General features: G+C 35.2%; 1 protein-coding gene across 4 annotated transcripts in view; it reads right to left on the reverse strand.

The window, feature by feature from the left end:
- Nucleotides 1-12816, reverse strand: part of LOC131440331 (V-type proton ATPase 116 kDa subunit a 1) — a 47269-nt gene that overhangs the window by 25547 nt on the left and 8906 nt on the right. For all 4 annotated transcript variants that reach the window (XM_058611511.1, XM_058611509.1, XM_058611510.1 and 1 more), the window contains exons 2-3: nt 10583-10751; nt 10208-10513 (exon numbers count right to left, since the gene is read on the reverse strand). In XM_058611511.1, coding sequence (XP_058467494.1) covers nt 10208-10513; nt 10583-10699 — 423 coding nt within the window. In that variant the 5' untranslated portion in view covers nt 10700-10751. The remainder of the gene's footprint in view (nt 1-10207; nt 10514-10582; nt 10752-12816) is intronic.

Consider the following 12816-nt stretch of genomic DNA (forward strand, 5'->3'; position numbering starts at 1 on the left):
ACTCCGACCAATCCCGAACGTAGATAAGCTAAGGATTAGCCAAGAATGTTAGTGCAACACTTCGATCGTCACACAACAAAAGAGCCTAACTGCAAAAGAGAGCCTCGCTTTGCTTACTTTCTCTTTCGATTATTACGAAATCAAATATAGATATATTTTAATTTACAAAGTTAGTCGAAAGATTGTGGTTTTGGCTTGAAAATTATGCGATGAATTACGCATTAAGAAAGAAAAAGTAAACAAAGAGGAACTGTCTTTTGCAGATAAGCCCTTTTGTCGTGGGACGATAGACTGTTGTTGTTACTAAAATCTACTACTGTACACTTCACAAATGTCGCTCGAGAAGTATAGTTGCTAGCAGCGAAATAAAATTTCGTTCCACTACAGTCACGCATTTCACATACACCGCACGCACTGAATGAACAACACACACAGTTCAACAGTTGTACTTCCAAGTAAAACACAGATCATTAATCGAACTGTCAATTGATCTCATAGACAAAGAAATAGGGTAAGGGCTCCCTATTTCATCTCATTTGTAAGGACATTACCTTAAAAACCTGATTTAGCCACCAAAATCACTACGATTTTCTTCATATTTCTGCTTAATTCGCCTTGCTCCACATTGGGAATTGATTCACATTCCTTGGAAATTAAAATAATTATTTAAAAATCAGCTAAAAACACTTCTGATATGTTTACTACTGTGCTCCTAATTTCATCTCAAAAGTTTTGTATGCATCCTATCGTTGGTCCTTTATTCATCCCATAAATTAGCAATGGCGATATCAATCAAAACCAAAATATTGCACTATTACACTCTCAGGTTCAAAATGTCAGAATTTTCGTTAAAAAGGGCCTTATGCCAGCTATGGCACAACACACGATATTTAAAAAAAACAGCTAGGAATCAGTTCGACGTTTAAAATTTTTTTGATCGTTTTTATTACCCTTCGTTTCAAATTTAAAATTTTACTCTGCAGTTAATTTGGAGAACCTAAAAAAAAACAAAAAAAGAATTGTTACTATTTAGGCATTAGCCCTTCTAAAAACAAAACGTAGAACCAGAGATGCAATTCATACAGATTTATCTTTATTGTATAGATTTTTGCGTTCGCGTTCGTTAAATCAGATTATAGATTTTCTAAATTTAATACAGATTTGTAAAGGTTCATAAAAAGTGAGAAGTAAAACGTCAGACTTTTCTTTCTGAGTATCTATTAGTATTTCATTACAGTACTTCTTTAAAAGTTTATTAATCAACGGACAAATCACATGTTAAAATGGAAATCTTTTGTGCAAATATTTGATGATAAATATCAATGATATAATTAAATTAATGTCACGAATACCAAAAAATACTTGTTGATGATAATTTACAGAAGAAAAAATAAATTTTTTTATTTAACATTATGAGAAAACTTGGCAACCTTGCGATACGAAATGAGATGAAAACAAAGCGCAAACAAGTGAATTAAGTGCAATTTTTCATTGCTTTTATTGTTTATCAGGAAATTTCAGGAGTATTTAATCGTTGAATAAACAAGTGGCAAGAGAACAATACTAACTATAAAGTCATCCAACATTGAATAGTGGTGTAACTATGTGAAATAGTGATCATGTTTCGAGACGAACCGATTAGTAAATATTCAGGAACATGATGAATTGTGAAACTTCAGACGAAAGTGGTTTCTAAATCAAAAAGTGAGTTTATTTTAAATGAAAAAAGCGATCGTTGAAGGTTTTTTAACTATTTTTTTCAATTGGAAAGTGTGGCAAAACCTAGAATAAATGATTTAAAACGTTCCACAGTTTTGATTAATGTTCAAAGTTATGAAGTGAAGGAATGAGATGGAAATTGGAGCTGAGATGAAATAGGGAGCCCTTACCCTACAAGAATTGAGTTTTACATTAACATAATGAACAGAATCAACATCATTTGACAGATATCAGTGAACTTTTTTGATCCCACTCGCATAACATTGAAAGCTTATGCTTATGCGTACATCTACACACATCTTGCATAGAAGCAAAAGCATTGCTTTTCCTAGAATTTTTTTTAAATTCGCCAACAATTAACAACTCAGATCTGATGGACAAATGGTGTCACAAATTAAAAATACCTCTAAAGTTTAATTGATACATCTTCCAGATATCATCTGTCAAAATTTTATGACATTCGATTCATTGGTGTATAATTTAGTTTGCTTCCAGTGGTGCTATTTACGACATTAAAAATGCCTTACTCTTTACTAGACGGAGCCGGATGTGAATTAAAAGTTTCAAAAACAGGCGCGTAACTTTTTCCTGTCACAATTTTGAACGATAATAACTCAGTCATTTGTTGATGGATTGATATAATTCAACAACCAATCGATTCGGAAACATTTAACTTAAACATGTATGGCAATGTCGTTTCAGTATTTCCATAGTATACCATTGAAAAATTGGTTTGGTTTGAATTGACCTATGTTTTCACGAACCAATCACAGTCGCAGTCTCAGTGCCTCAATGATGTCATCCTCTCGTCCGATTTGCGCAGTATAAACTATCACACAAAAGGGAATCTATAAATATATGCTAGAACACATTTCTGCTTCAGTTAACCTCTGGCTGCCAGCGAAAAAGGTGTTTGAGTAGTGAGTGGATGTCAAAACTGAAAGTTACATACATTCGCTCGCTGGATAACCGCTTTTGTATGTGTGCGGTGACATTTTGATTCTCCGGTAACTAACAGGTCAATTCAGAAGTAGCTGCGATAGATTTTTCGGACCTAATTTGAAGCGCTTGTATCTCGGTATCTTGGATTTGTGGATGGATTTGGATTTAATCATTTAACTTGATTCGAAAGCTTCAATATTGCACGTTTAAAAATCTTCCATTTGTCAAAGGGTCGTGTGCATACTGAAATCTCCATTTACATACGAACAAAACAGTGGCGCGCAAATGGATCCAGTACAAAATTGTGTTATGATGATAATCATAGATACTTCTTTTTCATTAAATGTGGCTAAACACAATGAACTATCTCTCAGCATAATCCCTCTGACTCTATTATTGAACCAAACAATAATTGTGTACCCTAATTGAATAGTTAAAAATGGATCGTTCATGTATTAATAATATCAAGTTATAATATAAACAAAATTTATGCATTTGGTTGCGTATGCATTGGTTTCTAGTATGCAAAAGTGGAAATCAATGAAAGTAACAAATTATTTTGTGCGAACTGTTTAACATGTTTTCTTCCTTATTTTGTTGCCATTGTATTTTCAGACACTTTCCGAATGATTAATAAAACTACACTTTTACAGAGTTTATTGATTCACGATTAGCGATTTAACATTTTTCGATCAAAATATATAAAACCTTCTCTTGAATCGCATCAATACAATCGCATACAAATTAATAATTTTGTACGATCTCTTTCTTGAAAATAATCATTATGATATAAAATCGTTTCATTTGTCAAGGTTTATATCTTGAGGTTGTTCGTATCCAAAAATGATCTTTTAAGTAACTTTGAAATCATCATAATTGACTTTTATTTAAAGGATATTTTTAAAAATCTTCACAATGTAATAATTTGTGGAAGGCATCAAAATGGAATAGAATCAATTGTTCTGAAAGAATCTAATTGTCAATTTTATCATACGCAAATAATCTAAGCGCTTAAAGTAGAGTAAGTTTATAATTTGTCACAGTTTAATGCATCTACAATTATTTCTTTTTCATTGTAATCGTGCTCGGTCGTGTCTAGCATTCAACCATCTATTTTTTTTTTTCAAATTAGAAACAATGGAGAAAAAAGAAATTCGCATGTGCTGATAAAAAAAAAACTGTTTATTAATGGAAATTAATAGATACTGTGCAAGCAAAAAAATAGTATTATGCGGACTCTGCTCCAAGCAATTCAACCATTATTGACTGGTATGCTAAATTTAAACGTGTTCGTGCAAACACCGATGATGCAATCATACTCATTACTCCGGTCGCCCAAATGAGATGAGGCTGTTGTTCCGAGAATCGTCTCAAAAATATATTTTATCGATATGAAAAGTCGAAATGTCTAGTTGCAGAGGATAGCTGATATTGTAATGTAAAACATGGGCTGAAAAGTCCCAGGCCTAACACATAGATGGCGCTAGTTTTATTGCAGTCACATTTTTTCAGTTTTCCTGATATTCTTTTAATTAGTGTATTATTGTTATTGTGCAGTGGATGAAAAACAATTTCTTGTTTTAATTTTACATTGTTTCTTGATGGGAATAAATACCGTTCAAGCAAAGCATTGGATTGGAAAGTGTTGACCAAAAACGAGAATGTGTTGACGATTCTGAGCAGTGTTTGGCTTTGTTTAAACGTAAAAAAGCGCTCCCACGCCAGATTTGGCTTCCAGCGACTAATGGCTGTTCGCAGACCTGAAAAAACGCTCGCCGGTAAAAAATCGCACGAATGAAAATGTTATCGCTCAAACTGAGGCCTATTTTGATGCAAAATATAAATCGATCTGCAAAAGTGGCATTGAAATGTTAGAGCGGCGCTGGAATGATTGCGTTGCTCTTGATGGAAATTACGTTGATGAATAACGTTAATTTTGAACCAAAAATTCGTGCTCTCTTTGTTAGGCTCGGGACTTTTCAACCCATGTGTTATTCATAATTTTGTATTAGCATTTGAATACGAAAAAACTGTTTTCAAAGTTAATGCCGCATATTTTCATAGCGATCAAAAACAACTAATCGTTACGATGGCTACATTTGAATTGTTACCGCATTCTCCATGTCAGTGGCGTCTCGTCCTTATGTGCACCTCGTGCACTGCACAACCGGTCTAATTGAAAGAATTAACTGCATCCCCGTCTGCATTCTATTACTTTTTAGATTCTCTATTTATTAGATCAAATTGCGTGTATTTATACACATCTCATATGCATGCAACTTAAAATTTCAAGTATCTCTTGTCGCAGTATCTCTTTTCCGTGCACATAAGTTACTGCACAGATTCAAGCCGGGAGAGAATTATTTAGCTCAGCTCTGAACTTTAATGTTCTCTCTGTCACATTTGGCTCTGTGAAAACTTGTATGCACATCTTCAGGTTGGGAGCTTCAGTGGCTGATACCATGTTCACAGATTAATCTGAGTTTCTGAATATGCTGCACAGATTTGAAAAATGACACACAGATTTTTGAAATCAATCAGACTAACAACGAGCTCCTAAAAGTCTTCAAATTGCTTGGAAAAACAATGTCCTAGCGTTTAAAAGTGGTGGGAGCTGTTTTTCGCTCAGACTGATTTTTGATTCGAACAGATTTGAAAAAATTACCTGGCATCCTAGGCTGTCTCAGTCGAAGCGGTTTAATGATGACATCGAAGCGGTTTTAATGATGACATCATTGACAGATTTGTTCGAAGTGCAGCGTACGGATTTTTTTCTATTGTATCGATGATACGAAATAAGCATAATAAAAATCCCACCCATCCAAAAGTATATCGATAATTCATTCGAAACCCAAGCGAATATCAACTTCTAAACTTTTAGTTTTCACTTACAACGAACTGTTACATCTGATATAATCAGTGCACAACCCGTAAATTTTGCCACGAGACGCCACTGCTCCATATTGACCAGAATTAGCTCCCAACGACTATCTGTTCGACTGTTCTCAAGTTAAAAAAAAAAGCTTTCTACTACACAAAAGTGCTGTGGAAATATTGGCCGCCGCTGGAACACTTGCATTGTTGTACAAGGAGAATACATTGATGAATAAAATCGTAATTAGGAAAAAGTGTTGCTTTCTTTGTCAGTTTGGAGACTTTTGAACCGATGCGACTCGGTTGCTCAGTTGATTAACGTACGCACTTTTAGATCTAATAAAGTTCGGTTCAAGACGCAGTCATTACCAATATTTTGTTTCTATGTTCCGTTAAATTTCAAGCCATGTAATGCCTATATAGAATAATTTCACATGTATTTTAATGTGAATTTTACACAATATTTCATTCCGTTTGTAATGTCTAAATAAAGGGGCTAAACCGGACACGAGGTTAAATCGGACAGCTTAAATATCTTACAAACCAGCAATTATTCGATCCATGAATTGACTTTGTAAACGCGCTGTTATGTGACCGACAAACGTCAGTTAGTTGGATGACGCTGAGTCAATTCAGAATCAGAGCTTGTTGGCTCAAGTGTCACGTTCCCCACGTTTGATTTTTGTACGACGGTCTTATTACTGCTTTTAAAAGTGATTATTGAGAGCTTTCGATTACGTGGTATAATTATTATTGCATCTCACAAAAGAATTTTCTGTGCGGAGCTAATCCGGACAAAAAAGTGGGGCTGAACTGGACACATAATTTTCGACTTGAAGCTCCGAACGTATTCTCGAAATATATCTTAAGATTGATATCTATAATTCAGTTCTATTTTTTATTACTTGTTAAAACTAGGATTTTCTAAAAATGTAAGCAAACGAACATTATATGTAGCGAAACAATCAAATTTTCTTCAAAAAAGCCCAAGACAGTTTCGGAATTAATTATTTGGTACAGCAGGGCGTCAAGTTTCGAAACAGTACCTATATTTTCGACGAGCACGATTATGTCTCACGAAAAGTTGAAACCTACAAAGAATCCATTCGAACATGGTTTCATTTTCTTCGCCCTTATTACGGTATTGATACACTTATCTTGAGATTTTGCGCCCTTCTGTATTCGTTCTTAATTTTTGTGTGAAACTTTTTAGTCCGGTTTAGCCCGCGGTTCCTGAAATATTAGATTTTGGCAGACTCTGTCAGCTTGGAGTGAAATCAATCTTCAGTTCAGTAATGCCATCGCACGGCAACACATTCAACACATCATGTCAATTTTGGCATTTCTCTCCTCTATTTCTATGTACGAGATTCGATGCGGACTCGCCTGATGGCGCCATGCTCGCAAAAAAGGATGTTGCCAATGATTTGTTGGAAAAATGTGAGAGCTGGATATCTTGTTAATATGATGTCTTTGATTTTTGATTGGTCACTTCATTGCGACTTGATGCGATAGCTAATGCATATATTCCCAAATACCAATTTGGGAATTGTTGCTGAAGGTTGAAGTTTCACAAAGGTATGCATAACTTGAGTAAAAACTTAATTGCAATGGATGTTTTTTTACGATTTCCAAAAATTGTTCGGTTTAGCCCCGGTCTCCCCTACCATATGATGCAGGACTCGATTCCTTCAGACTTTCTCAAATGAATAAAAAGGGTCTCCCAAATAAACCATTCGGGATGTGATGGTACACATCTCAAAATTCCGTCTAAATACATATTTTGCACCTCTATACTTCATCGGGTAAAGACATGTGAGATTAGAATATACACACTAAACTTCGGTAAAGTTCGGTAAATTTGCATTTTTTGACGAGTTTTGAACAGTCGAACTACCGAACATTTTCATTCTACAGATATATCAGCACAAATAAACCTTTGATGACAGCAGTACCTCAAGGTACCGCTGCTGTGATGAAACGTTATTTTTACTGAAAAAGTTTCCTACCGAGATTTGAACAGATGAAATTGATAGTTCAATTCAAGTGTGTATACCAATTGGTTTATCGGTTTTTCGGACAATAGTTCATTCACGTTTAACAAGTATTATCGTGATTTCAATATCCAAACTTTCAAATTACTGAGACGTCGAAGATTGTATGAAAAAAGTTAAGATTAAACGATCACATCCTTTACTTAGAGCGATTGCCATAGCTAATATCCATTCTAATCCTTTATGGAAGATGACTCGTCGTCGTTCGAAAAAAAAATTCACTCATAATTGTTTTTTACTATTCATTCGTCAATGATCGCGTCCAAAACAAACGAAGAAAGACGAAACATTTTAGTATTTCCAAAGAGAGTATCAATGGTAACGTCTCTCGTATCTCTACGACAACACGAAACCAAAATATCATATGGAAATTCAGTCTAATTCAAATCATCATTCTTTCTTCGATATTTTCTGTGAAGCTTGACTATAAAGAGAACCTAAATATGATAAATTAAAACTATTTCACTCTAGAACCTTTTTGAAAACTAAAAACTACCGTAAATACCAACAGGTAAAAATCATTGTGTATTGTTTTCGGGCCTTATCGATTCTCGAAGCTACCTATATTTTCGACGTATACGATTTTCTGCGCAGTATACGATTTTCACTGAAATAGTAAGAAAGAACACAGTTTCGAAACTTCTGTTCCACTTTTATCGTTGAATGGACATGAATCTGGTTCTGAAAATTTAGAAGCGGAGCTGAAAGCATATATTTTTTATTTTCGTCTATTCTGAATAAATGAAAATGACTTTTATTAGCACTGTTTCGCACTCTCTTTCGTGTTATTTCGTATGATCATTCAAGTTGTCAAGTTGAATTTGATTCTGTTTAGCCTTAGTGTTTTGTTGTTACATGGCAAAGGAGCAAGTGAAAAATCCATCATTAAAAAGAAAGTTTCATTTGGTTTCGATGAAGGGGCATTCTCGATCCAAACAAATGATCAGAAGTTCATCAAGCTCCGCACATTGCAAATGCCTCTAATTACATTTGGAGAATCTCTTTTATGTTTGATAGTTCTTCAGCTGCACTGTAAAATAGAGATTATCTCATCGAAAAAAATAGCCATTGAAAGATACGATCGCTGAGAAGAGCGGTCATTCCGCAGTCAACAACATGGAAAACATTTCAACTTCAACTGTGGTCATTAAAAAACTCTTTAGAGGATCAGAAATGTTGAAGATGGAAAAGATCCAATCCACCATGTTAGTGCAACAAGTCCACCATCTGGCAAGTTCTCTAGACTTTAGGGGAAATTTTTGAAATCTAATATTTGAGGACTCCGAGATAGAAAACTTTTAAGAAAATCTTAAATAAATTGATAAAGTTTCTGAATACTAAGAAATCCGTGAAAAAAACTCAATAATTAGGACCATTTGTTATTGTCAACAATTATTTGTACAACATATGAACATATTGTTTACCATAGGCAAAGGGGATTCAAAATATCAGAAACACGTTTTTTTCCCACGCCCCACATCCAAGACGCCGACGAGACAGATTGTTCCACAACAAATCAAAATCATCGCCCACTTAACTTAACCTGACAGGACAAGACATACTATAACACCTGTGCGTAGAACAATTAACACGACACTGATAAAATGATAATTGCAACCCAATAAATAACATCCTCCGTTTAACAAGCGAGCGCTAAAATGACTGAACAAACAGAAAACAAGACGAAAAATAAACACAAACTAGGGAGACTGATCGGCATCTCCGCATCATCTAACACAAACTCGAGGAGGTGATAACAAAACGGCAGCGAACTTAAAAGCGCTATGATTCATGAAACACCTTCTTTTCAATGTACAAATGATGGAACAGTAACTGCCAGATGGACAGTAATCCAACCTCACGGATGTGTCAATGTGTCGGTTGACGATGATTGAATGATTTACCTGGACGAATAGCGGTCTTTCCAAAGGGACAGTACACAATACACTACCTTTTTTAAGTTGTCTTGTTATGGGAATGTGCATGGACCGTCATTTTTTTTATTATTTATAGCTCAGTGTTAGTTCAAAGTGTTAATCGCTCGGTTTGTGTTGCTTAAATATACTTTAACCACGTGCAAACATTCGCAGGCAATCGTCAGGCAACTCAGCAGCGAGGGTAAGTAGATATATCGATATTATTGTTATGGATTAAAATATCATATATGATTATTATAGCGTTAGGAAAAGCATTTCACATATTTCAGTATTAGAAATCAGAATTATTAGTTCGTTTCATCTATTGTAAATGATTGCTTTCCACTTCTAGTCATTGTTTCTGTACAGTTTTTCCAAAGTCGTTCGATTTTAAGTAGAAAACAACCATTTCTCAAACGTGTTAATACTCAAACATAAAAATGGCATGCATTATAACGTCTCAGAGAATCGTATTTTCGCACGGATTGTACTTTTTACAAAAATTTGTTTAAATAATGGTTGTACTTGTTTTTTTGTAGCGAAATAATAAATGAATATAAGTCGACTAACACAATCGAGGTGGAAAATCAATGATAAATGACTTGTTTTTTTCAGAAATCACACGTACAATCGGTTCATTTTTATATACAAGGACGGGTATTCAATCGATAACAAAACTACCAAGGTAACGATCCGACTTACCTCGTCGAAGAAAACTTGAGTCTTACGTAGAATGTGCTTCAGCTCGGTCAGCTCCAGAAAGTTGCGCTTGAGCGCCTCGGCGTTCTGGTTAACCTCGCGCAACTCGTTCTCCAGCTTCTCGAAGGTAGCCTCAAGATCGATCATTTCCCTCGGTTGGGGAGCTTCCGGGCTTTCGCCAGTATCCAGCATCGGAATGCCATCCTTCTTGATCTCCTTCTCCAAGTAGCGTAACTTACGTTCCATTTCGTCACACCGGCGCACCTCGTTCACAAATTTTCGCTGGAAGGCGTTCACATCCGGATTGAGCTGTGTGGCGATGAAATAATTAGTCAACGAGTTAGATGAATATTAACACAACACGACAGAGCTACTCACATCTCGAAATTGAACCAATCCAAGTTCTCCCAGTTCCGAAACGCAAGCGTACGCAGCTTCACTTTGTAGGAAGAGTTGACACAAGGTCATCTCTTCGCTGCGAAACAGCGAACCCATGGTTGTGTAGTGTCGTTTCCCTTAGGTCGACGTTGTCAATCAATTAGCCAAGCTGAAATGTAAACAAAGCATAATTCAATTGTAAAGAAATGTAGTAGATTGAAAAAAACAAAACTACAGATTTGTATACGAGACACGACCGATCACGATGACATTGAAAATGTAATTTTCAAACTCACTGATCAATAGATTTGAATTTGAAAAATAGGCTATAAATAGTAGCATATTATCTAGAATTCTGAAGTTTATTTTATGATTCACACACATAAACCCGATTCACGAGCTCGGCACAATGAAATGCCGAATTATATCGGCAACACAAAATTTTACTGATTGTTTTGTAACCTACATGCTCTTTTCCGAAATTTGATCAAATCAAATTTCAAAGAATAAATCAAATAAAAAACTATCTACTCTTCGTGAATGTTTCTAAATGTTTGTTTATTTACAGGTAGAGGCGTTGAGGAACACTAGAAACGAATATTTTTTTTGTCCTGTCCTTGCAAAAAAAAGATGAATTCAAACGATTTTTTCATTGCAAAACCTGTATTCGGATGTGACCGGCGTCGATATTTATTAGCATGCAGGGATCAATGCAGCTTACACATTGAAAAACTACGTGCTATGCACAATCAAAGATTCATATGAAAGGCCACTGATCCACTTTTTTGAAATTAAATTTTCATTCAGGCCTATTCTCGTACAACCTTTACGTGGCCGATTGAGCCATACTTTTGTTAGATATACATAATTTTTTATTGTTGAATCTCGTTGTCAGCCTCTTCTTTGGGGATGAGGAGCTTCCTTTTTTATCTAGCGAGAATTGAGGGGCACTTTATCCGTGGCTCATGTTATCATCCATTGTCGCATCGTCGGTGTTGTGGGTGGTTTCCGTTTTGCTTTCGTTTTTTTGTTATTCGCAGTCTTGGTCTCGTTGCTACTTGCTGTAGATGCGCCTTGTACATTGATTGCAAATTTGATGCTGAAAGTGTTTTTGAAGCAGAAGTACTGGGTTCACTAGTTCCTGTTGCTGAACGGTTGTCCTTGTCTTTGGTTGAAGATGTCCTTTTTGCAGTTTTAGTGCGCAGGTTTTTCACAAAACTGACATGGTATCAGCTGATTCTCATAAGTAACCAGTGATTTACAAGGAGGCCTCCACCCTGACCACAAATTACATAAGATGGAATGGTTATATGCAGTCGCATACGTACCAGTTGCACGCCATTGCGGATACCGAGGAAAAAAATCAAATAAGTTATAACCACACTTCCCGGTTCCGGAAGCACCAGTTAAAAAAATCAAAGCAGAGCTCATTTAATTTTTACAGTGATGACCGTACGGAATTCCAAATTCTTAGCTCTACATACTGCTATTGAATTTCATCCGGATCCTACCTCCGGTTACGAAGCTACAGGGTGAAATGTGTTCAAAATTTCATATCAACATCCCAAGTAGCAAGTTAAGTTGCTGTCCTGTTTTTTTCTACAGATTGTGCAATTTATCAAACTAGTTCATATCACTATTGTAGTAACTGTTGTGTTATGAAAAAAGCGCAATTTTTCTGTGTTGTGCAACATATCTTTAAGTTTCATCCGTTGTCACGAACAATTATTGTGCAACTGATACAAAAACTCATGCATCGATCTCATTACAAATGCAGCAATTAAATCAGCGAAAAAACAATTGTTAAACTCATGGGAACTACTACGTAATGTAAACAAGAATGGAATTGATGTTTACAAATACATAGCAAACATAATTTCTAATGAATAAGTTTCACATTTGATTTTCAATCCAACTGCCCGTAACACAAACATGGAACTTTAAAAATATTCTGCACATAAATAAATGATAATACTACATATTGTAGAAATGATCTTTTATGATTTAGTAAATAGAAAATCGACAACGAACTGCATTTTTATGGTGAAACATGTCTTCGTACGCCTTGTTTTGATGATTGCACATCAATTTCTATGAAAATAACAATCTATTCTTTTCAATGAATATGACCGGGAGAGTGTTTAAAATATATATTAGAAAGTTATCAAACATTCATACACATTTTCAGACGATTTTAATCATATTGATGTTTCAATTAGCTGAAAAATCTTGAA

Source organism: Malaya genurostris, chromosome 1 (assembly GCF_030247185.1).
Source record: "Malaya genurostris strain Urasoe2022 chromosome 1, Malgen_1.1, whole genome shotgun sequence".
Taxonomy (NCBI): Eukaryota; Metazoa; Arthropoda; class Insecta; order Diptera; family Culicidae; genus Malaya; species Malaya genurostris.